This window comes from Suhomyces tanzawaensis (genome assembly GCF_001661415.1).
Source record: "Suhomyces tanzawaensis NRRL Y-17324 unplaced genomic scaffold CANTAscaffold_9, whole genome shotgun sequence".
Taxonomy (NCBI): Eukaryota; Fungi; Ascomycota; class Pichiomycetes; order Serinales; family Debaryomycetaceae; genus Suhomyces; species Suhomyces tanzawaensis.
Genome location: NW_017963644.1, coordinates 295,545 through 319,728, shown reverse-complemented (window position 1 = coordinate 319,728; position 24,184 = coordinate 295,545). Strand labels below are relative to the sequence as shown.

The 24,184-nt window shown below is 44.3% G+C and overlaps 8 protein-coding genes and 2 non-coding genes across 10 annotated transcripts; 6 read left to right on the top strand and 4 right to left on the bottom strand.

Moving 5' to 3' along the window:
- Positions 1–1,101: 1,101 nt before the first annotated feature.
- On the top strand, positions 1,102–1,974 carry HMX1 (Hmx1p; the record flags this gene model as incomplete). The annotated part of the gene is made up of 1 exon (XM_020207045.1): positions 1,102–1,974. One exon carries the CDS (start codon positions 1,102–1,104, stop codon positions 1,972–1,974), a length of 873 nt encoding a protein of 290 aa, XP_020061970.1.
- Positions 1,975–3,656: 1,682 nt separating this feature from the next.
- Positions 3,657–4,696, bottom strand: HBR1 (nucleoside-triphosphatase). Its single transcript, XM_020208163.1, has one exon. The coding sequence runs from the start codon at positions 4,436–4,438 to the stop codon at positions 3,806–3,808; it is 633 nt and encodes a 210-aa protein (XP_020061969.1). The 5' UTR covers positions 4,439–4,696; the 3' UTR covers positions 3,657–3,805.
- A 636-nt stretch (positions 4,697–5,332) lies between these two features.
- CANTADRAFT_57636 (CCR4-NOT core subunit) lies at positions 5,333–5,848 on the top strand (the record flags this gene model as incomplete). Its single annotated transcript, XM_020210717.1, has 1 exon — positions 5,333–5,848. The coding sequence occupies one exon, from the start codon at positions 5,333–5,335 to the stop codon at positions 5,846–5,848; it is 516 nt and encodes a 171-aa protein (XP_020061968.1).
- Positions 5,849–6,696: 848 nt separating this feature from the next.
- CANTADRAFT_57571 (retromer subunit) lies at positions 6,697–7,590 on the bottom strand (the record flags this gene model as incomplete). The annotated part of the gene is made up of 1 exon (XM_020210711.1): positions 6,697–7,590. One exon carries the CDS (start codon positions 7,588–7,590, stop codon positions 6,697–6,699), a length of 894 nt encoding a protein of 297 aa, XP_020061967.1.
- Positions 7,591–8,346: 756 nt separating this feature from the next.
- On the bottom strand, positions 8,347–10,766 carry CANTADRAFT_27601 (uncharacterized protein). The gene has a single exon (XM_020208162.1). The coding sequence runs from the start codon at positions 10,399–10,401 to the stop codon at positions 8,806–8,808; it is 1,596 nt and encodes a 531-aa protein (XP_020061966.1). The 5' UTR covers positions 10,402–10,766; the 3' UTR covers positions 8,347–8,805.
- Positions 10,767–11,515: 749 nt separating this feature from the next.
- CANTADRAFT_t251 lies at positions 11,516–11,587 on the top strand. Its single transcript has one exon. It is a non-coding gene; the product is annotated as a tRNA-Glu (tRNA).
- Positions 11,588–12,320: 733 nt separating this feature from the next.
- CANTADRAFT_t252 lies at positions 12,321–12,393 on the top strand. Its single transcript has one exon. It is a non-coding gene; the product is annotated as a tRNA-Thr (tRNA).
- A 58-nt stretch (positions 12,394–12,451) lies between these two features.
- CANTADRAFT_340165 (glycosyltransferase family 48 protein) lies at positions 12,452–17,711 on the top strand (the record flags this gene model as incomplete). The annotated part of the gene is made up of 2 exons (XM_020208567.1): positions 12,452–12,875; positions 12,945–17,711. Exons 1-2 carry the CDS (start codon positions 12,456–12,458, stop codon positions 17,709–17,711), a joined length of 5,187 nt encoding a protein of 1,728 aa, XP_020061965.1. The 5' UTR covers positions 12,452–12,455.
- Positions 17,712–17,919: 208 nt separating this feature from the next.
- Positions 17,920–20,007, top strand: BFA1 (Bfa1p; the record flags this gene model as incomplete). Its single annotated transcript, XM_020210675.1, has 4 exons — positions 17,920–18,958; positions 19,007–19,388; positions 19,449–19,585; positions 19,712–20,007. The coding sequence occupies 4 exons, from the start codon at positions 17,920–17,922 to the stop codon at positions 20,005–20,007; spliced, it is 1,854 nt and encodes a 617-aa protein (XP_020061964.1).
- Positions 20,008–21,327: 1,320 nt separating this feature from the next.
- Positions 21,328–22,971, bottom strand: PHR2 (1,3-beta-glucanosyltransferase; the record flags this gene model as incomplete). Its single annotated transcript, XM_020210703.1, has 1 exon — positions 21,328–22,971. The coding sequence occupies one exon, from the start codon at positions 22,969–22,971 to the stop codon at positions 21,328–21,330; it is 1,644 nt and encodes a 547-aa protein (XP_020061963.1).
- Positions 22,972–24,184: the final 1,213 nt, after the last annotated feature.

The following is a 24,184-nucleotide window of genomic DNA, read 5'->3' as shown; positions in this document are numbered from 1 at the left end:
TACGCTAGTTTGAAGAGTGACTGTAGCTGCAATAATTATTATTCTAATAGAGATACTAGTATTTTGAATGAGGCTATTGTACTAAAAATTTCGGATTTGGCGAGCTGACCGATCTATACTTTTAACAGATTGGTATGAGAATACTGAAAAATTTTTCTAGCTTTATGGGCAGTTTATATCGATATTGGGGGTGGTGGTCCATGTCGTGCCCAATGTCGTTTCACCTGGATGTCGCTTTTGCATAACACCATTACCAGACCATCCAGAACTCCCACCCCGTGTCACCTCCAGTAGCCTCCCCAAACGCCGTTCAGTTGCCTACCCCTGACCTCCTCGGCTGATTTTAAAGTACGAATATTCAGACTTTTACATTTACTCCCTCCTGTTTCAGGTTCAGGGCACCCCAAAAAAACCCCAACCAGGCAATCTCCGTGTATCTCCCCTCAACCGTTGCACCAAACTAGCCACTGTACGTCTGGCAGACCCTCCCACAGACTAGGTCGCGACGTCAACGTTGCAGTGCCGCAGGCTTGCTGGTGTTGAGCTGCCCATCCTGGCGTTGAGCCGTCATGCCACTCTGCGACCCGTCACAAGCCTCTCGGGCATGTTGCAGCACGGGAACCAGGGTAGGGATGCTAGGATGAGTCCGAGTGGTCCCACTGGGCCAATAGCCAATGGAGACGTATTCTCGCACTTAACGGGCCATCGCACAGCCACTGGTCCGCAGATATCGGACGAGACTCGCAGCACCTGTCACTCGCGTCGGATTCTATCTCAGACACCGACTCTACGACCGCCCCTCGGCCACACGCACCACCACACCTTTATTGTTGGCCCCTCCTGCGGATGCAGAGTCCTCGACCGTACCCTTGTTCGTACCCACGTCCGTGCCCACGCCCTCTGGCTTCCCTCCTCCCCAAGCTCCATCCGCCACCTATAGCGACATCGGAAACTGGTCTGGCCCCGATAAGTGCGACGCATGACACAAACTCCGCACCACGCACTTGGTCCTGCAGTCGCACATATCGCCTCTGCACCCCATGAGTCCCCACTATAAAGACGCCCCCATCCCCAATGTTGACCGCGCCTAACCACCACACTATGACTACCATGGGCGCTACCACCAAACTAAGCCAGCAAGAGATCCTTCCCGCCAAAGACGACATCGGCGCCTTGGCCAACAGAATCAACCTCGAAACTCGTGGCCACCACGACAAGGTCGACAAAATGATGACTTTGCGGTTTGCTTTGGCCCTCAGAGACTACAAGATCTACAGACAGGGCTTGCAGAGCTTCTACCACGTGTTTGCCTCCATCGAGACTGCGTTGTACCGCCAGTTCGAGAAAGACGACCAGTGGACTGAGATGTTGAAGGAGGTGTGGAAGCCAGAAGTGGCACGTCGCGAGCGTGCTGCCACCGATTTGATGTTTTACTATGACGACCACAAGGATAAGTTCCTCAAGCCGCAAATGCTGGAGCAGATTGCGTTTGCCAACCACATCTTGGAGGTCACTGCCGCCAGGCCCTACTTGTTGTTCGCATACTTGCATGTGATGTACTTGGCGTTGTTTGCAGGCGGACGTATCATGCGGTCGTCGTTCGCCAAGGCCACAGGCATGTTCCCCCAGAAGAACGGGATGTCCCACGACCAGATTGTCAAGTTGGGCACCAATTTCTTCACTTTTGACGTGACGGACGAGTCGTTGTTGCGTGTGGTGTACAAGCGCGACTACGAGTTGGTGACCAGAAACGGGTTGACCGAGGACCAGAAGCTCGAGATCATCGAGGAGTCCAAGTACATTTTCGACCAGAACGCGCGGTGCATCATGGAGTTGGAGAAGCACAACATGAAGCGCATCACCCAGAAATGGTCGTACATTGCAGTCACCAAGGGGGCGTACGTGGTGGCTTTGTTGGCGGTGTTATTGGTGTTTTACTACGTGAGAAGAATCATGGCACATCTTTTGTTCTAATCAATATGCTTCACCTGTTAACGCATTCTGGTGCATTTTCTAGAAGCATGGGTGCATTCTTCTTCTGATCCACCTCTCTAGAAGCTAATGAGCACCTCTAGAATATACCTCGAGCATCCCCTCTAGACTACCTTCTAGATCTCAACATATGGGCCCAGGCCCACGGTTATTTCAGTTCAATATGTACATTAGAATAATTCATTTGATACCTCCGGACCTCCGTAGCGAATATGTTCAAGCCTGCTCAAAGTGGGCCCAATGTTAAAAATTAGAGAGCAGCAATTCTGCGATCCATCCTTTGATGGTAATTAATAAAATCAATTTTCGGAGTCCGTCATTGGAAGTAACAATTCCACATCCCACGATGCAATAGAGAATAATACTCGGGTACTTCCTGGTAGTCTATACATCTGGAACCTTCAATTGGTCCCAATCAAACCAGAGTGTAATTGACAAGAGCTATATCCTACTACGTCTTGTTGGGCCATAATAGTGGAAAGTACAATTGCAGTAATAATTTGCCCAAAGTTAAAAATTTACCTGATAGTTACAGCTATTTTTAGTCTTGCCAGTATCGGCTAAAATTGTCGGTTTAATATTCTGTCCTAAGTAAATTAAATCTACAGTACCTTCTAACCTCAGCATTGGATATCAATTTACTTAATTCCATTCTCAAACTCGTGGTCATTCGTGTCTTTTAGGATTATTCTGACCGGCTAGAAGTATATGGGGTAAAACCGCGATGACGTAAATACACATTATAAGATCATTTAGAAAGGGTCAATCAATTTTCAAATCAATTATCATTTAAGTGTAGAGAATTATATTAACATATCGACAGAGAATTTGGTGGTTGTAATCATCCTATCTCTGGTCATTACATGCCTGATAATTGCATCAGCCAAGTACAGTATACCCCTTGGAAACCCCTCTATATTTACCAAGATCTCGGGCTGAACTGAAGAGATGATTGCTTAAATTGAAAACTACTTTCTTCCCTCCATCCGGCTGTGGCTGGAGCAACCGATAATTCCCGGTTGCAACTCTACCAGTCGCTAGCCTGGCATATCCTCACTACTACCGAGTTTATTGGAGTAGGAATTGAGAATTCCACGACTCCAGAAACCCAAAGTCAATTGCAGGGAGACTAAGCTGTTCGCCTTATCGATTTAGCCAGAGGTTCCTTATCGTATGCATATTAATTAAGGATGCTGATAGAGAATAATAAATCAGGCAACTAATGGGTCAGATTAAATAGGCAAAGATTGACTAGGATTCTTGATGAGTAGTAAGTATAATTGATGTTACATTCAGTCTATTGCTGATCGTCATTACTTATTATACAATTAAATACCTAATAGTGTATTTCCACGATTTATGAAACGTCAATTGGATTTATGAATGTAGCTTGTAAACCCCAGCAAGGGTAAACTCATGTGAAAATCGCTTCTGAGTCAATTTAGATTATACTCCATTCAACTGGAAACTTAAATCTGGGCAGTCTTTTCAACCACTCTCAAACTGAGAAGTACAATAAAATATAGATTTTCGTGATTCATATAGTGATAATTTCTGCATCTTATCGGTGGAAACTATCGCTAATATTAGTGCAGTGTGTAAGGAACTGCTCCTGTCATCCTTGACCGTTGTCAATCGCCAATGTTCGCAATATCTACACATTATTCTGTCCGTGTTAATTCCTGCTCCATGTTACACATACTAAGATACAACTTTGACTCCACATTTAGCAAGCTAGATGGATCAACAATATACAATTACTACACTGGAAACTATATGTAATTGCAGCCTTGTATCCATGCTTACATCCACCCTAATCAAGCTCCTCGTCGCTGTCGCCTTGCTTAGCTGCAGCAGCCGCAGCCACCTCGGGGTCCAACTCGTTGGTGACACCGTCCTCGTGGTCCTTGACCCAATTATCGGTCCAGGCAAAGATTCTCTCGATGTTCTCCTCCATTTCCTCCACGGTGTTGGAGCCCAATTCTATCACGATTTCAGGGATGTACGAGTCTCTAGCCTCCTGGGCAATCACCTCCATGATCTCACAGTCGAGGTTCTCCTGGATCTTGTTGTCCTTGTAGTCTCTCTTCTTGAGTCTGTCGAACAAGAGCGAGTTATCGGTTCTGAGAACCACCACCAAGTCGATCAATCTCTCAGGAAAAATCTCACAGCAGTGCCAGTCAACAATAATTCCTCCCTTTTCCAAATCTGGCTCCAAGCTGTCCAACAACTTGTCCTCGTCCACCACTGACGTGTCAAGAACCTCGTCGTAGCTGTCGATACACTTGCGTTCTTTTGCGATGTCGCTAATTGAAAAGTGCTGGAACTTCGTGTTTTTGACGTGGATTTCTTCATTCAATTGGGCCACCAAGCCCTCTGCGTGCGAGGTCTTACCGCAGCCGGGGGTACCTGTGATGATGATGTTTGGGATGTATCTTCTGGACATGATGGGGAGGAAGAAAGCGATGAGTTTTCGGTAAGATCTTCACGTGGAGTCTCACGTGATACGTAAGCTTGATGAACGATATTATGCAGGACACTACTAGGTGTCTGGGAAAGCTCTAACAATGCCTCGATAGCGACGATCTCGTATGGTTAATAGCTACTGCGCATATCTGGAAAGACATGTAGCAATTACAAGGACGTAAGGAAGACCGACCACTCTGACCAACGAACGACCGATGAACGATACTGGACACTAACAAGCACGAGGTGATTGAAACGGAGTTAGAGAGGGAAAGAACGAGCACAAACACCTGGAGTGAAGCAGTAAAAGAAAGAAAACTAGTGTAAATAAATCCAGGTGATTGTTGGCGTGTCAAATAGTATGAGAATGTGTGTTGCAATATTATTAATTAATAATTACGTCTAAGTCTTACCCTCGTCAGCTTGAAGACAAAGACTGGCACATACTCAACATCATCAGAATACTGCTGTCTTATCGTCGCTTCGTTTCCAGCTTTTTTTGATATAGTACCAAGACATACATAGGTCCCGTAGTGCGCCAACCGTTTTAATTGATACCACGTGATTTGTGTCACGTTATTAGAGTGTCCCGCCCGTTTTCTCCACCCAAATCACCTCTGAGCGGCTACCACCACAACTCAGCTACTACCACCCCAGCGCTTCCCTAGAGTTTCCCTATCGAAACAGTGATCCCCCAGACAGCACTCCACAATGGGTACGTTTTTCCCGCCGGATTCCTCCGCTTCTACTAACAATTACAGTCACTTTACCTCCAGGCTTATCTGCCCACAACTCCGCTGTAAACGTCCCCATAGCGGCAGGCTCTTCAGCAGCACCTGTCCAGGAGACCTCAAATGGCACTACAAACGATGATATGGCCAGGTATGGCTTGAATGGCTTGAGTTCGCTCATCAAAATGGACCAGACCGACTACACCACATTTGCCATAGGCCAGGATATAAGCAAGTTCGGGTTGGATCTCTCCAAGGACTCGCAGATATTGAAGAACTTGTCGTCGCCGTGGTCGGAAACTTCCAGATCCGAGGTGGAGCCCTACTTCAGCTTGCCTCAGTCGTTGAGGAGTGAGAACATTGTACCCAAGCCAGGGCCTTGTGACAACAAAATACAGTCGTTCACGGACGAGACATTATTCTACATCTTCTACATGAAGCCCAGAGACACCTTGCAAGAATACGCTGCCAGAGAGTTGGTGGCACGGAACTGGAGATACCACAAGGACATCCAGGTGTGGCTAACCAAAGACAGCAACGTGGAGCCTATTTTGATCAGCCAGGACATCGAGAAGGGGGTGTACATATTCTTTGACCCGCACAACTGGGAGAAGATCAAGAAGGAGTTTGTGTTGCATTATTCGTCGGTGCAAGCGTAAGTCCTTAGGGTGAGCTTCGCATGGGGTTATCGTCACCAATGGTTTTATCACGTCTAGTTTAATCTTTGATGGTTTATCGAATTTGATGGCTTGATTGTGATATTGATGGTTTAGTCACTGTTATGATATTATCGATATCTTTATGACGATTTTATTATCAACTCACGACTAGTTATCTCGTCAATGATATGATTAATCTTCTGATGATTCTGATATCAACTCGTGCTTGGTATTTGTATGATATTACCTTATCTTTACGGTTTATTTACTATCTTTTGATGGCCATATCTCTTAGAAGCTTCTACCGCAATGAGAGCCCCGGCGTGGGCTGCTCCTACGGCAATGACGAGCTGGCGCAAGCCTTGTATAATTTACTCTATACTAGCATAATAGAACTGTAATGATTTACCAAGTCAGATCCAGGCTGTTACCATAGAATATTATTCTACGAATTGGATCAATACTTAAGTACAGATACTCAAGCACCAAATAATCTTTCACCAGTATGGGTTCCTATGGTATTTTCTTCTTGGGTTGATTGCAGCCAGCAAGGTCTGGATCCAGTTGGAACGTTTAGCCGGTTTCCAACTTAAAACCTTTTAGTATTTGAAGTTCCACTCTTCATTAATTTTTTTCCACTCTCGTATTTCACCTTCAATTTGGTGTCTGCTGCTGCTTGATCTCTGACCACGATTGTATTCATGTAAATCGCTATTGCAAATGATGCAATCACTTATTTTCACCTCCTGGGGCTTAACGTCGGGCCTGCTCTTCCAAGAGTATTGAGATACGGGTTTCACTCCAATATGAACTATTCAACTCTCCAATCATCTCAAACCTCTGTTGCCCTAGTTGTTGCGAGGAATACTCACCTTATTGACCTTGACTTCGCCCTTCAAGTAGGTGTAGATGTACAACGTGCACGCCGAGCCCTGGCTGTCTAGCAAGCAGAACGAAGGAATCACTGACGTGGACTCACTGACCTTGTTCAAGAGTTCCAAATCGATTTCGTTGCTGGCGCTTCCGGACAAGCTCTCGGACGCGTCAGCAGTTTCCTCGCCAAAGAGGTCCAGTTTGGCTTTGGCTGGCTCCTCGTTCTGGGGCTTTTGGTCCCCAGACTCCTCTCCTTCTTTGCTATCATCACCAGCTGTCTGCTCCAGTTTGGCGTCAGCAGCATCATTTTCAGCGTCGTCTAGCTCAGACTCGCCCCCTGCCTCGTCGTCGCTGTCCTTATCTGGATCTGCCCACCCAAAAGTGTGGGCGCCAGTGGCGCTGCCTGGATTGATGAAGAACTTTCCCTCCACAGCGTACGCCTCCACCTTGTGGGTACCTCCCCAGATCAAAATGTCCACGTTGAGCTCGCGTGCCAATGTCAGCAACGCCACGTCGTCTCCACGAGGCAAGATCTGGTACCCGCTGGTGAATCCGATCTTCAAGTTGTCGATGGTCACCACCTGGTGGAACGGAATGTTGGGCGATTCATGTCCCAACGCCTTCAATTGTTGCGTCAAGAGCTGAGCGTCGTCATACTCGCCTCGTACCATGTGGAACGATGGCGAGAGGTTGTAAAGGAACTGCAACGTCTCGATTGAGTTGGTGACGTTGCCCAAACATAACACCTGAGCGATCTTGTTGTTGGAGGGAATGGCAGAGGGATTGGGGCTCAAGAGCTTCTTGAAGTCGCTGGGCAAGCCAATGGCTCTGTCTGGAACGAAGAGGTCTCCTATCACTAGCGTCAACATGGAGTAGGTGTGGTTGGTGGAGTGTCGCGATTGTAGATATATGGGGGGGACATGCGACATTTGGTGGAGACAAGTGAAGTTTGGAAAATGGGCGGGGGCATGGTGATTAAGAGCAGAGGTAGAGGATTGGAGATATGGTAGTAAGGATGTATTGAGACAGCATCGGGGGAGTAGTAATTGAAGTATGGAAAATGATTTAATTGGGGGATGTCGTATTGAAATTGGGATATTCTATAGAAAGTCTATGATAGTCTACGGAATATTCTCTGAAAGTCTATGGGTTATTCTCTGAAAGTCTATGGATTATTCTCTGAATGGCTGTGAAATATTCTCCGAAAGTCTATGGGTTATTCGCTATGATAATCTAGTGATGCTTAAGTGATCCTAATCGTAATCGTTTTTTTACAATATTAAGTCTGCTTGCTACGTATAGTCTGACATCTCTCTAGGGTTCTATAATTTAAGATTAGTCTTAATCCATTTTGAAGACAGTTAAGTGTTTTTAGCCTCATGATACGGTTATTTATGAGCCCAGTTTCAAAAATACTATCGTGCTATTAAATGGTCTCTATGATGGTATGCCAGGAGGATGTGTATCTTGCCGTTCTAAGCAAAGCTAAATGTACCGTATAATATTTTCCATGAAATGGCTTCGTGGTATGGTGTCTACTACTACCGAAGTGCCGCGTTACTAAAGAATTTTAGTGTTTGCAGAATGAGATGATGGTATGTAATAGACATTCAATCGTTCCCAAATGTTATTCGGGATACCAGTGTATTCTCTATGTAGTTATAAAATTAATCAACAATCTAAGAAATTCAAAACGCACTTGAAGAGACTAAAGACTTAACGACAATTCATAATCTATTTTCTAGCTGAGAAATGAAGCAAATTTATAACATTCGTTGTAGTATATGGTCAAGGTCCCCCTTTTACACATTTTCAGCCTATGTAGCTCCCCATTGAGCCCATTTTCCGACAGAATACCCTTGGATCCTTCACTCAACAACCACTGGCCGAGGAACCATATCGTTCCTGTGTGGGGCATAAGATTCTATCGATTCAGCCCACAATAGGCTCCTTGATTATATTATTTTATTTCAATTGAAAAGTTTAACTATAGAGACGAATATAGTGAGAAATACAATATTTAGCCAGTAAACATGGAAAAATTAAGTGCTGGCGAGAGAAGAGGTCTAAATTACAGCCTCTATCTAGTGATCAGAGGTGATCTTTTCTAAAACTTGTGGGTAGTGTCTGAAGATCTCATCAAATCTGTTTCTGTTGGTCATTTGGAATACTTCGGGATCCTTGGCCAACGCAATAAAGAAAGTGGAAATTCCTGACTCAATGACAGTCAACGCAATACGGGTGATTTGACCGGAAATCAAAAATGCAAACGCAATGACTGGAGCGTAGTATGTACCGTCGGAGTTGTACTCGGGCTTGGTGAACCTAAGATAAAAGTATGCCAACAAAGCTGTGAGGTATCCCACGAACAAGGCGTACAAGTGCAAGGAAGTGTTGATGAAACAGTCGTTGATCAACGCATCCACTCCCTTGAAGCGAATCAAGTCGAATGTGTCCTTAGCAGACCTGAGGTAGCTCTTTCCGTACAAGGCCACGTAACAGTAGGCGTAATGGTTGAAGTAACGCACCATCCATTCGAGCAATCCGATGATCATGTCTGCAATAAACAATCCACAGCCAGCACACAAATCGCCTGAGTTCAAGGCGTTGGTCTTCAAAGTCTGGACAATTCCACGAATTAATTGGATGATGGAAACGATCAAGGAACCGAAACAAATGGAGCCGAAACAGTAAGTAAGAGCTCTCTTCAAGGCACCCAAGGCAGGGTGTTTGGGTTCACCTTGGTCGGAGTTGGCCAAGTAGTACCAGGTTCCGTAGATACCTGAAATCACCACATGGATCACATTCTTGATCACTTCCGAGATGTAGTACCCGGCAAAGAATACAAACACCAATACTCCAATCAACTTAGACTGGGAGCAGCTACCGCCAGCCACGTCACATCCCTGGTTCAGACTATTGGGGTCGTACTTGACGTAGGTAGCCACAATTACCACACTGAACAACACGCTGAAAGCACCCGAAACGACGATTCCGATCAACGAGGTCATGAGCGTGGAGGGGTACCTCTTCATGACGTCAATGGCAATCTGCAACACTGTGGCACTGAACGGGATTCTTGACCTTGCCGACCAGTAGCACCAGGCGGAAAGGAGGGTGAACACCAAGAACACGATGGCTGCCGAGTAGTAGTGCATCACGAAGTAGTAGATACAGGTACCGAGCCCCAAGATCACGTTTAAGATCAAGCCAGTGGTGATGAACAAACGGGGTGCCTTTCTTGCGTAGACAATGATCCCGGCAGAAAGCACGATGCCCAACACGATAATGAAGGCAAACAAAATGATGGTGTTGGTGTTCATGGTGAAGGAATTTCTGCTGTCGTAGATGGAGCTTCCCTGGAACCCAAACGTCTTGCGGAGGGCGTTCAAGGTGATGCCTGCCACTGCGATGAAGCCACCCACGACCAAGAGGAAGAACACGGCAAACGGCCAGTCGTTGAATTTTGGTCTTTCGATCTTGAAGCTTTCGTCAAAGTCCTTGGATGGCTCGGGACGCTGGTTGTATTGCATCTTTTCCATGTCTGGCTGGACGTGGTAGGTTTCGTTGGTGTTGTAGCCTTGCTGGCCCTGGCCACTGGAGTTGAACGACGACTCTGGAGGAGGGTAGTGGTGGGCCTGCGAATTGGGCGGGTAGCTGGGAGGGCTGTACTGGTCCATCGTAGGTGAGGCTAACGGCTTTGGAGGGGGTAAACTCGGAGTTGTAAAAGGGAGTAAATTTAGGCGCTTAACGCTGAAAAGTAGTGAGTAAGCTTAGTGGTAAGTATTGTATATCTGGGCGCTAAAGGCTGTAAAAACGGGCCAAAATTTGAGCAAAACTGGGCGCTATAGGCTGTACCTGGCGGTAAACACTGAAAAAAGCGTTGCAAACTTGGCGGTAAACGGCAGGCTAGAACGTCTCAATTGCACGTGACGAAGGGCGAATTCGGTTCTGGTTGACTCAAGAGTAGCCGCTGGGAACAGGCCTGGTGGACAGTGCAAAAAAGAGTGGTGTGCTCAGCTGAAACCGGGGCCTGCCAAGGGTTGCCATATCCAGCAAATGCTGGTGATGGGCACGTGACGTCTGCAGGTTCCGTGCGCAGAAGGTAGCAACCTGCGGCTGAAACGGTGTGCACATAACCCCACGTCATCACTTGCTGTATTGGGAGACGTGAAACGGTTGGACCGAGGTAGGTTAATTTATGGTAGCTGTTATAGGTAATCTTTTACCCCCTAAGTAGTGAAGTATGTGTGTTTTCAGTACTCTTGCCTATGGCAAAGTGTAAAAATAGTCTCCCTTGGGCAAACTGTAGGAATAGTCCTGCCAGCACGCCTGTTAAAGCTATTGTCACTTTACAATAGCGTATAAAAGAGGATATGGAGAAGCGAGATCGACGAGAAAACCCATGCTGCAGTACTACAGCTGCGACCCTCGACCAGTTGGCCTATCTTCCGTACGTTCGGCCATGTTTGATGTTGGCGGACTTATCACCGGTACCTGAGCATGGATCTCGATGAGATTGTCGGCATTTGACAATCCCGTGTTTTGGTAATTCCGCGATTTTTTTTTCAACCGAAATGTCTGACTCTGGTCTATCCTGCTGGGAGGCATTCATGGTAAGGAACCATTTACTCTTCGTCGAAGAATAAAGTATGGATGTTTCAAAATTCGGAATAAGAAATGTATTTTGGATGTATGGACCAAACTCCGGAGGATAGTGAGTGTGTGCAGTCACGTGATCGTGGCCATCTCATCTCGACATATATTTTCACCCAGAAAAACATTCAACAAGTTTCCGATATAGTGTAACGGCTAGCACGGTTCGCTTTCACCGAGCAGACCCGGGTTCGACTCCCGGTATCGGAATGTCTTTCTTTTTTGCCCAACATCCCTTACTACTGCACTCCTGTCGTATGATTCTACACTTGTCCAGTGTTATTCATACATACTATACGGACCTGGCCCAAAACTGGTGTGAAAACAGCTAGATGCGCGCAATAGCTCCGAAAATCATTTACTGCAAGGAATGAGAAATAGAGCCAAACTAGGGACTACAGGCATTTCCATTTTCCAGTTATGTAAAATATGGGACTTATTGGAGTATACATATTGTGGGACAGCTAGTTTAAAATTATTAAAATATGTATCATCTGCAACAAAATCAACTGAAGATTTACATTTGCTGGGATTTAATGAACATGGAATATTGGCAAAATTTTGTAAAATAGGTAATAATATCTATTTTCTTTAATGTAAGAAAAATGGTCTGTTATCTTAGCTTTTTTTTTTTTTTGCTAATGGGAAGTATATTATAATCTACTGACTATATACCTATTGCAATGGATAACACACCATGACAGATATACCATACTCAGTATCGATGGCTGTTTGCGCTGGAAAAAAAAATTCTATTGAAAAAGGAGAATCTAATTGTTTTTTTTTTTTTTGCCTTTTTTTTTTTCTTACAGTGTAAAATTATTTTGGGCTCTCTAGCTACCTATATTGTTGTTAAAAGATGTTTTAGAACAAAAATAGACCTTTGAAAAGAGTCCTTATTTATATGTCAGATACATTTCAGAATTTTTCTGTTGCAAGAAAAGCCTTTATGGCCAAGTTGGTAAGGCACCTCACTAGTAATGAGGAGATCGTCAGTTCGAATCTGGCTGAAGGCATTCTTTTTTTGCAGCTTTTTACATAAACGCTGGCTCAGTTCAGAAATTCTTTACTAACCGCTATGATGAATCCACCAATAGTTATTGAAGCCGATAGATCTATTAGCGAGCCCAATGCACAGCAGCACGATCAAGATACAGTTGAAACTCAATCGTCCATCGCTGGAGCTCCAGAATTGCAGATACAATCTTCTCCAATTTCGTTGTATCCTTCTTGGTGTGAAGAGAATGGATCAAAGTATACAGAAGATGAGATTTTGAAAATATTTGATGAACTAGGCGACATTTTTGGGTTTCAAAAAGATAACGTTCTAAACATGTTTGATCACTTGATGGTACAGTTAGACTCCAGGTCTAGTAGAATGAGCTGCGGCATGGCTCTCTTATCGCTTCATGTGCACTACATCGGAGGAGACCAAGCCAATTACAAAAAGTGGTTCTTTGCAGCACCCATAGACGAAGATATCGGAACTGCAACTGGTGTTAAGCTCAAGTATAAGAAACCCAAGCGGATCACCAAAAAAATTAGCCTGCGCAGTACTCCGTACCAGCTTCATGAATTGGAGGATGAAAACTCATATCTTGGCCTCGAGTTCAAGTGGAAGACCAGAATGAATAACTACACTGAGAAGGATTACATCTACCAACTATCATTATGGTTGCTAATATGGGGGGAAAGTAACAATGTGCGTTACATGCCTGAGTGTCTCTGCTTTATTTTCAATTGCGCCTTAGAGTACTTCTACGAAATCAAAAAAGGGGACTTATCTACTACCAGAAAGTTTGAGTTCTTGGAAGGAGTAATCACTCCTCTTTACTGTTTCATCAGAGATCAGCAATATGAGCTGGTAGACGGGAAATGGTTAAGGAACGAAAAGGATCACTCACAAGTGATTGGCTATGACGATATGAACCAGTGCTTTTGGTATTATGATAGCTTGAAAAGGCTTACACTACATGATGGTAGCATACTATTCGATTATGAGAAATCAGTAAGATTCAGCAAATTAGATCAGATCAACTGGAACAAATTTTTTCGTAAAACTTATTGGGAACACCGAACTTGGATACATGCCTTGACGAATTTTAGTAGAGTGTGGGTTATTCATGTAAGTATGTTTTGGTACTTCACTGCTTTCAACTCATCTGTCATCTACACACCAAATTATGACATAACAAAAGATAACATGCCTCCTGTCCAAGTCCGCTTATCAGTAGTATCATTGGGGGGGACTATTGCATCTTTGCTTACGATGGCAAGTATGATATTTGAGATGGTTTACGTCTCCAGGAAGTGGCTAGGATCAAGGCCAGTGTTTCGAAGATTATTTTTAGTATTCATTATTTTGATGTTGAACTTGTCTCCCTCAGTGTATATCCTTTGGTTCTTGCCATTGGATGCTGAATCAAGAACAGGGCTCATTATTTCTATCTTACAATTTGTGGTATCAATTATTTCATTCATTTATTTTGCTATACAGAGCCCAGACAAGCTCTTCAGATGCTTAATAGGGGAGGGGGTGAAACATAGAATCTCAAGAGAATTCAATGCCTCATTTCACGTTCTCAATTCAAAAAGTCAGCGTTATTCTTACGCATTGTGGATTAGCGTTTTTGCAGCCAAATTCTTGGAATCATACTTCTTTTTAACTTTATCATTGAAAGATCCTATAAAGGTATTATTTACTATGGAAATAACTAAGTGCCATGGTGATATCTATCTAAAAGCTTTACTTTGCAGGAATCATGCAAGAATCATTTTGATTTTACTACTCCTTACCGACTTGGTGCTATTTTTCTTAGATACGTATCTATGGTACATTATTTGCAACTGCATTTTTTCAATTGGACTTTCCTTTTCTTCAGGGATCTCGATTTTTACTCCATGGAAGAACATATTCTCGAGGTTACCGGAGAGAATTGCTTCCAAATTAATATTCACACTGGGGGAAAGTGAGGTTAGCACGACGTTAATGGTATCTCGAATATGGAATTGCATTGTCTTGTCGATGTACAGGGAGCACTTACTTTCAACGGAACAAGTCAGCAAATTAGTTTATCAACAAATAGATCTCAGGGAATTGAAGAATTTCGAAAGACTGAGTGTGAGACCTCCGTTGTTCTTTTTACTCCAGGGTGACACCGCCATTAGACTAAGAGACTTCTTTACTCCAAATAAGGAAGGCGAAAGGAGGATTTCTTTCTTCGCTCAGTCACTTTCGATACAATTACCAGAGACTACTGCAATAACCGCAATGCCTACATTTACAGTTCTTGTACCCCATTATTCAGAAAGGATTATTCTTGGATTAAAGGAAACAATCAAGGAGAATAAAAACGCAAAGGTTTCACTTCTAGACTACTTGAAGGAATTGAATCATAACGATTGGGAATCGTTTGTAAGAGATGCAAAAACATTACTGCTGATAAACAATAACCCCGATAAAAGTAACGAAATTGATGATATTGCGGATATAATTGAAGCCAGAACAACAGCCAATGTAAAACAAGACCCAAGTAACTTAATAAAAAACCAGATTAATGATTTGCCATTCTACAGTATTGGTTTTAAGGAATCAAATCCTGACTTCACATTGAGAACTAGACTATGGGCTTCTCTTAGATATCAAACATTGTATAGGACAATTTCGGGATTCATGAACTATGAAACTGCAATTGAAACATTAGGAAAGGTTGAAAACTATAGTCTGACTTTAACATCCCAAGGTCTGGAAGAGATAGATAGAGAAGTTGAACTGTTATCGAGAAGGAAATTCCATCTATTGGTGTCAATGCAAAGATATCAACAATTCTCAAAAGAAGAAAAAGAAGATGCCTACATTTTATTCAAAGCTTTTCCAAAAATTAAAGTGGCATACTTGGAACTGGTGATAGGGACTGACGGGAAGGCAAATTTTTATTCAGTTATGTTAGATTTGGAAAAAGGTGCGATTCAAGGTGAGTACTCAAAGAAATATCGTATAAAGCTTTCTGGAAATCCGATATTCGGGGATGGAAAATCCGACAATCAAAATCATTGCTTGATCTTCCATCGAGGAGAATATTTACAGGTGATTGATGCAAATCAAGATAATTACATCGAGGAATGTTTGAAAATAAAAACAGTATTGGCAGAGTTTGAGGAGATGGAGCTTGACGTCTCATCTGAGTATGCGCCTGGTGTATTAACCATGCAAAAACCACCTGTGGCAATATTAGGGGCTAGGGAGTATATCTTTTCAGAATCAATAGGTGTTTTGGGGGATATTGCAGCGGGTAAGGAACAAACATTTGGGACCTTATTTTCAAGAACCATGGCAGAGCTAGGCGGAAAATTGCACTATGGACATCCTGATTTTTTGAATTCGATTTTCATGACTACTAGAGGAGGTATTTCCAAAGCCCAGAAGGGACTTCATTTGAATGAGGACATTTATGCTGGTATGACTGTCATTTGTCGAGGTGGAAGAATTAAGCATTGTGATTACTACCAATGTGGTAAAGGTCGTGACCTAGGTTTTGGGACAATCTTAAACTTTACTGCAAAAATAGGGGCAGGAATGGGAGAGCAAATCTTGTCAAGAGAGCATTATTACTTAGGAACATCTTTACCCATTGATAGGTTTCTAACATTTTATTATGCTCATCCAGGATTCCATATCAATAATGTTTTTATAATGTTATCCATTCAGTTGTTCATGATAGTATTGGTTAACTTGGGTGCATTGACACACGAATCCATTTTATGTGATATAACCACAAGTACACAATTAAAAGAAATACAACTACCATTGGGCTGCTATAATCTAATCCCAGTCCTACATTGGGTGGGAAGGTTTGTGTTGTCCATATTTATTTGCTTTTTCATCTCATTTATGCCTTTAATAATTCAGGAATTGGTAGAAAAGGGACCTTTTAGCTCATTTCGTCGAATGTTTTATCATTTCCTTTCCTTGGCACCATTATTTGAGGTGTTTGTTTGTCAAATTTATTCAAAGTCATTGAGGGATAACTTTGTTTTCGGTGGAGCAAAATATATATCAACTGGTCGTGGTTTCGCAACTGCAAGAATATCATTTGCAACCCTTTATCTGAAGTATGCTGAACTTTCAATCTACACAGGTGCTGAGATTTTCCTAGTAGTAGCATTTTCATGTTTATCGATGTGGCAATTCTCTTTGATTTGGTTCTGGATTACAATAATCTCAATGTGCCTTGCTCCATTTATCTTTAATCCACATCAATTTCAGTGGAATGAATTTTTTCTCGATTATCGGGAGTTCATTCATTGGCTCTCGAGAGGGAACACTGATTCCAGCAAATATTCATGGTCTGAATATGTGAAGTCTAAAAGATCCAAATTCACTGGCTACAAAAAATACAACTTAGACAAAGGAAGAATTGGTGGAATTGGTAGACCACGAAGAATTAACATTCTTTGTAGTCAGGTTTTAATGCCAATATTGAGATCTGTGATACTATTATCTGCATTTTTGTTCATGAATGCCCAAAATGGGGTACCAAACCCCAAGTCGGTTAATCCATTACTCCGAATAATAGTGATTGGCATTTTGCCTTTCGTCTTCAATGCAGTCATTCTTGGAGTAATGTTTGTCTTGTCATACTTAGTGAGTCCGTGTACCATGTTTTGCTGGAGGAAAGGTCCACCAACAATTGCAGCATTAGCACACTTCTTGGCTCTAGTCTTTTCTATTTTGAATGTGGGAGTTCTCTTTTTATTGCAAGGGTGGAACTACACTAGAACCATCTGCGGGCTTCTATTTGTATTGGAATTTCAGAAGGCCATCTCTAATTTTATGTTCACAGCCTTGCTTTCTAGGGAATTGAGAGACTATGACTCCAATATTGCATGGTGGTCAGGAAAGTGGTTTGGTCGGGGGTTTGGTTGGATGATATTATCACAACCTGTTAGGGAATTCTTTGTCAAAGTGTTGGAACTCAATTCTTTCACACAAGACTTCATTTTAGGACACTTTTTGTTATTCGCCATGGCACCTTGTCTATTCGTTCCTTTAGTCGATGGATGGCATAGCTCGATGCTCTTCTGGCTTAAGCCCTCAGATACATTTCGCAGCCCCATCTACTCCAGAAAACAACGAAGAGTGCGGCGCACCAGAGTCACCATGTATGCGTTGTTGTTCCTACTAGTCTTTCTCTTGTTTGTGGCTTTAATTGGTGCACCTATAGCAGCTGAGAAGTTTGCACCAGATATTACAGCTCACGTACCGAAGTTCTTAGGCGGGTTTGTCCAACCTAATCACCTGGCCAATACTCATACTAATCAGACCCTGGGTTGAATCAGTATGCACATGATTTAGTATCACGCGACTTGCGCGTGATCTCTATTGTTTGTTTATCACCCAGAAACTGACCAGGGACTTGAACTCTCCAGATCAGGTCCAGAATATTTACAAGAATCCCATCATCACATGCCATTCAAGGTTGGCACAAGTATCCACTAAATCATAAGGCACAGCAAGAATAGATCTACATTTGGCCTGTCACATGATACCAACGAGCCGAAAGCCCAAGGCCGTGACAAAGAAGCTTTCAACACCATCCCCAGGTTTGAATGGGTCCATTAACGAAGGAAGAAAGATGAACAAAAATGACTTGCTCCTGAAATTTCAGGATCATATTGGCGATGATGATGACATATTTGGTACCAATGAAGGAGGGCTTAATTTCGATGATGACTTCAATACGTTGAAAATCAATGATCTCGAGACCTTGAAGGTTCCCCAGCATTCCAATAATAAAAGCACATTGAATTTCGAGCATGTCTTTGAGCAATTTGACCAGGCTCTTGAAAGAATCGGAAACATGCCAGACTTGGGAATGTCTCCAATCGATTCCATATCAACATCGTCGCCAAAACTGTCTCTTCTCACCCCTAGCAATCGTCTCGGTTTAGGACAGAGTGGTTCCAAGAGCAGAGCTCACTCAACTAGCCATGGATTAAGCCAAATTACCCGGAAAACCTTGAGTGAATATAGTGAAGGAGATGATACCGATGTAACCTCGCAAATGAACGAGGACGACTTTGAAGATCTTGACAACATATTTGGCGCAGAAGAATCAGGAATCTACGAAAAAATTAACCAAAAATTGGTGGCAAAGAAGTTAAAGCTACAAAATGAAGCCGAACTAGAAGATATGGAGTTACAGAAGAGGTATAAAAAACAATTTCAAAATCCACACGCCAAAGATATAAATGCTACCATCAAAATCAAGGATTTCAATCATCCTCAAATGGGGAGTAAAACATTGACAAACCAAAACTTGAGTTTGCTCGATCAATTGGAGAATGACAAAACAATTAACTACGAATATACTAGAGATGATTTCGAGGATTTTACAGAGGGCTTCGACAATAACTTTGAAAAGAAATTGAGTTTGGAAAGTAGAAGAATGCCATCAAGGTCTAATATCTACCAACCCAGCACTATGAGAAGCAAGGTTTCAATGCCAAATTTGAACAAAAGTGCTCCCACGACAATAAAGAAATACAAATCAAGTATGGATATTGTCAATGCATACAATAGTCGTAATAATTTTGACTTGAATGAAGAGGATGAAGATTTTGAACCAGTGAAAGGTCCTGGATTTAACTATAATAACAACGTCATACGAAAGCTTGACAGAATACCATCATTTTACAATCCCAAGAAGGAGGCTGATGCTGAAACATTGAAGAAGAAGCAACTGCTTTTAAGCAAATACGCCGAGAACCATCAACGAGCTAACAAGAGTAATAGAGAAAGCTATAAGAATGATAAGTCAAAACATAAAATAGGATTGGTCAAGTATTTGAACAACAACTCGGTAGTTCATAATCCAACTATACCCACAAACACCAAGAGCATGAGATACGACCCTGCAAATAAGCGTTGGGAAGGGAATGAAGCAGATTTGCTAAGATTTGAGAATATGCACAAACCTTCCTTGATTACATTAAACGATGTTAAAGATAAGTTGAGCAACGAAAAGTTGGCTTTGAGCTCCGCATTGAAGAACTCCGTTGAAATTGGAAGCGAGGGAAAGGACAAAAATCCTAATATGGTTTATGACAACGAGAATTTAAGATGGGTCAATTTGAACGATGATTCAGAGTCCATTTTCAATGATATCCCTGACCTTGAAGACTTCAGAGAGACCCCGGGGTCAAATAGTAGAGTCCAAAGCAGCTACAAGCTCACATCACCTCCTGAGTTTGCTCCACCTCAAAGAGGTAGTGACACTATGGGTAGAACGGCCTTTTCATCACCCCAGGCCCACCAGGCCCACCAAGGATTAGGGCCGGCTCTCCAATCCCCAATGACCAGAAGAGGGTTGAGTCAATTCACTCAAAGGACTGTCTCGAGCAACACTCATACAAGTGGCTCCGATAGCGTAGACGACGACTTGGCAGGAGAGTTTAAGATTTCCATGAAGTTGATCGACAGGTTCATGAAAGAAGAGGATAAAATCACCAAGAAGACTCATCACTGGTTTCCGGTCAACGATGAATACGACTTCACCAACAATACGCGCAACGGCTTCAATCCAGACTACTACTGGGAAATCCGGAAGATGGTGATAGATAACGAATAACGACCACTACATATTGCTAATAATGATACCCACTGCATGTACGTGTCACTGTAGGACCCTCGAGCCAGCCGTGTAAATTTGAGACGGGGCATAACACCTAAGTACCTCCAAATCGTCCCAAAGTATCCTTTATCCTATTGGAGCCAAGATGTGGACTTGGGCCAAGCGATATCGCGACTGGATAATAGACATACTTGGCACCATAAATTCGTGGCAAGAGGTGTCAAGAAGCCCCAGCGAGCTAATTCCAGAAGTTCCAATCACAATCAGCCAGAGTAAGCCAGTGCCAGTCGTAAGCGTAGCAATTCAGTTCTCAGCTTCTTGCCAGCCGTAATCCCAACTGCTCGAAATTCTTTTTGCCAATGTGTATTTGTGCACTCACTGTTCCAAGCCCAAAACCATGCCAAGCAGCTCGTTCTATTCACACTCAGAAAGACTCCCAATCAGCCGATCAGCCACACACACAGCACACACACCCATTCTTCCACTTATTGTCGACTTCTCTTTTCGAGTCGAGCCAAAGGTGCTCTGCTTTTGCACCCATGGCCAACCAGACGCAACTACAGTGAGCACGAGAAAACCATTCCCTGTTGTTATTGCCTGTCATATGGTTTGGAACTCCCACAGAAAGACAGCTGCTACGTCCAACAGTCCCGTGGCACGCTGGCACATTCCTGGCCCTGGCACTGGACCCAAGGCTGTGTTTCGCACCAAAGGGTTCATAATACCCAAGCTTTTGAATCCGCAATAGGAAGGTATGGAGTTGAGCCTAGAGCTTTTCGCGTCAATAGCCTGGGACGCCTGCCGCGTGGTGCCTGGAATTGGGTGTGCCTGAGTGTTCATAATGGCGAGATATAAAAAGTAGACTCTGCCGTAGTCGGTGACGTTTTTTGCTGAGGCTATATTCAATGACTGAAGTAAGAGTCGACAGATACATTTCTGGGGCTTAATGTGACGAAATAGGCAGAAAACGACCAAATTGGTGAACATCGCTTTCGCCAGGAATTAGCATGGCCAGAATTGCACCAAATTGGTGAACATGGCTTTTTGCAGAATTGTTTTTAGCATTTGCACAAATTTCATCATGGCTTTGCCAGATATGGGTTCACTATTCACTAATTAATCGCACCAGTTCATGGTGGCTTTCGGGAGTAGCATCGCTCAAAGCTAACCCATTTGCAACTACAACTCATGACTACACCAGTTTCAAATAGTATTTATTTGGCTATCGTGACCAATACAATATTGGCACTCAGCATTCAAAAGGGAATCAGAGGAATATCCACTCAATCAAAAGGGAAACGGAACCCGAAAAATAATCTAGAGGAAGGTCAAAGTGATACCAATAGCGAAACCTCCACCAATCAAGATGGTCTTGGCAACGGAGTCCATGGAGAATGGCTTGACACCCTTGACACTGACAGCAGCGTTGGAAGAAGAGGCAGAACCAGATCTCAGGGAACCGGATCTGGAAGCACTGGAGCCGGATCTGGAAGAACCAGAACCAGAACCAGAACTGGCACGAGAGTTACCAGAACCACTACGGTTTCCAGAGACAACACCAGTGCCAGAAGCACCAGCAGACTTCAAGAGGGCGGAACAGGAGCCGGAAGCGTTGGCCGAGGTTCTGGTGGCAGAGCCAGAGAAGTCACAGGCGTCGCTGTGCTGGCTGTTGGCTTCGTAGTAAGCGTTCAACACGAAGTTCAACTTGTTCTTGGAGTCACATGGAGAGAAAGCACCGTACTTTCCGGCAGTAGCGTTGGTGCTGATGCCAGAACAGTCGAAAATACCACAGACAACACCAATCAAGTCACCGTAGTCCTCGGAGTCCACGTCGTCGGAGACAACACACTGGGCACCGCTGGTGGCACAGTCACAAACATCCTGGTCGGGGGTAGGAGGCAAGTTGGTGGAGGCCAACCAGTTGCTGGTGGAGGTAGGACAAGAAGTGGCGGAAACGGTGGAGGCAGCGCTGGCAGCAGCTAACGAGGGCGAGATCTTCTGGATCTGGGACTTGTAGTTGTTGTAGTCAGCAAGAGTGGACACGGAGTTGCCTTTGATGGAAACCAAACCATAGTTGTTGTCTTCCTGGAAGTACATGTACACGATACCACCAGACCACTCATTGGTCATGTCGGAGCCGTAGAGGGTGCCGACTTCTTGGAACTGTCTTGGGGTGACTCTGTTGCAGCCGTATTCCGAGAAGAAGATGGGGATACCCAAGTTTTGGTACTGCTTGGAGATGTCGGAGTAACCAGAGGAGGTGTAGGTGGAAGAGCCACACCATTCGTACATGTTGATACCGAAGAAGTCGGCTCTTTCGTCTTCGTCACCACAGGCGAAGTAGTCGGCCAAAGAGTCACGGATGTCGGTGTCGTCGTTGGCACTGTATCCGACAGGAATCTGTCTGTAGCCCTTGGCCTTGATGTAGGCCTTGGTGTCTCTGACGGCAGCCTTGACGAACGCAGACGCGTCGGTGTTGGTGACGTTGTTGGTGACTTCGTTACCAGCAAAGAATCCGAGGATGTTGGAGTAGTTCAGGAACTTGTCGACCACGTCGGTGTATCTCTTGTACAAGTCCAAGTTCCACTCGGGGCTGTCTCTGTTGATGGACTGGTCAGGCTGGGACAAGTCAGCAATCACATAGATGCCGGCGTCTGTCAACAAGTTCATGCACTCGGTGTGGTCCAACGAGGCGTTGAGGGCGTACACTCTGATGATGTTGGTGTTGACAGCTTGCATGTAGGGGATGTCACGCTTGCATGCTTCTGTGTCAGCCAACGGATCGTGGAACGAAGCGGTGGTGTTGGTTGGGTTTTGTTGGTAGGCGATACCTCTCATGAGGAACTGAGTGCCGTTGTTCTTGAAGAAGAACTTGTTGCCGATGATTTCGATTTCGGGAAGGTCAGCAGCGACAGCGGAAGCCACGAGGGCGGTCCAGCCCAAGATGCTTTTCAACAACATGATAGTGGTGGATGTTTTTTGCTAGCACGATGGGCGCTATATAAATCGCGGGAGCGCCAATCGCCAAAAATAGTCCCGTTGAGGAAAATCATAACTTGGCGTAAACAGCGGAGAAAACGGAGAATTTACAGATGGTGCCAGGCCACGAAATACGCTACGGTGGTGGTGACTGCACCCGGCTAGTGGCACTGAATGCCGGCACTGAGGGGTGTTGCGGGTGACTTCGCCTGTGACTCCGATGTGTCTTCCGTGTGACTTCTGGTGTGGTTCTGGTGTGTCTTCCACTGGTGACTTCTAGCCATCCTGCTGCGCCAGTGCACCTGATTGGATGATCCCGTGTGGGCAAATATCCCAATCAGGCTGAAATTTTGGTGGGAGGGGCTGCGCGGCCTAGACGAGATCGCTGCAGCGACCGAGACGGGACGACGGAGTCATGCCAGTAAAACGCAGCCAGCACGCCAGCAGCATGCCAAGGCTGTCATTCTCGATCTGGCAACGGCGACGCGGTCGTAATTTGTCGTATTCGCCAGGCGTGCTGGCCCTGGCGGGCACGCGTTCGTGGCCTCCGCTGGATCCGATGGGCCACGTGAGCGAGGCTTGGAGTGGATATTTCAGGAGCCAAAGGGGTGCTGCGCCTGGCGGAATTACATGGGATGGAGGCATGGAAACGTTGGAGCGTGCTTCACTACTCGGTGGGTGGTATTGGAGGTTTTAGCGACCCCGCCGTGGATGCTCTGCGGCGCGTGGCATCTAATGACTTCTGAAGGGCAGCTTCAAGAGACTTCGAAAAAGACTTCGAAAAAGACTTCGAAAAAGAAGACTTCGAAAAAGACTTCGAAACTCAAGAAGACTTTGGGTCTTCTTGGATAATTCTCTGATTTCTCTTGCGGTGGTTAATGCTTAACTCTTCAGCTCGTAAATTACTTCCTCTGCTGTATTAAATTACCTCAACTCGTCAGTTCCTTCCCGTGCGTGAATTTGAACTGTCCAGCCTCTGCGTATAATCCTCTACAGTCCTCTTCGTCACAACTCCAGTTCTGCGTGAATCACTCCCTCTACAGTCCTCTTCGTCACAACTCCAGTTCTGCGTGAATTACCTAAGCCCTTCGTTCGCAAATTTGCTACAGTTCTTAGTAAATTCCCTGAACTCTCAAGTCCGCCAGGTAAACTACTTTCTCCATTTCGTAATTACCTCTTTCCAGACGATTCCCCG

Excerpts from the sequence above, each read along its gene's own strand:
- HBR1 (XM_020208163.1), bottom strand. The coding sequence starts at position 4,438 with ATGTCCAGAAGATACATCCCAAACATCATCATCACAGGTACCCCCGGC.
- CANTADRAFT_27601 (XM_020208162.1), bottom strand. The coding sequence starts at position 10,401 with ATGGACCAGTACAGCCCTCCCAGCTACCCGCCCAATTCGCAGGCCCAC.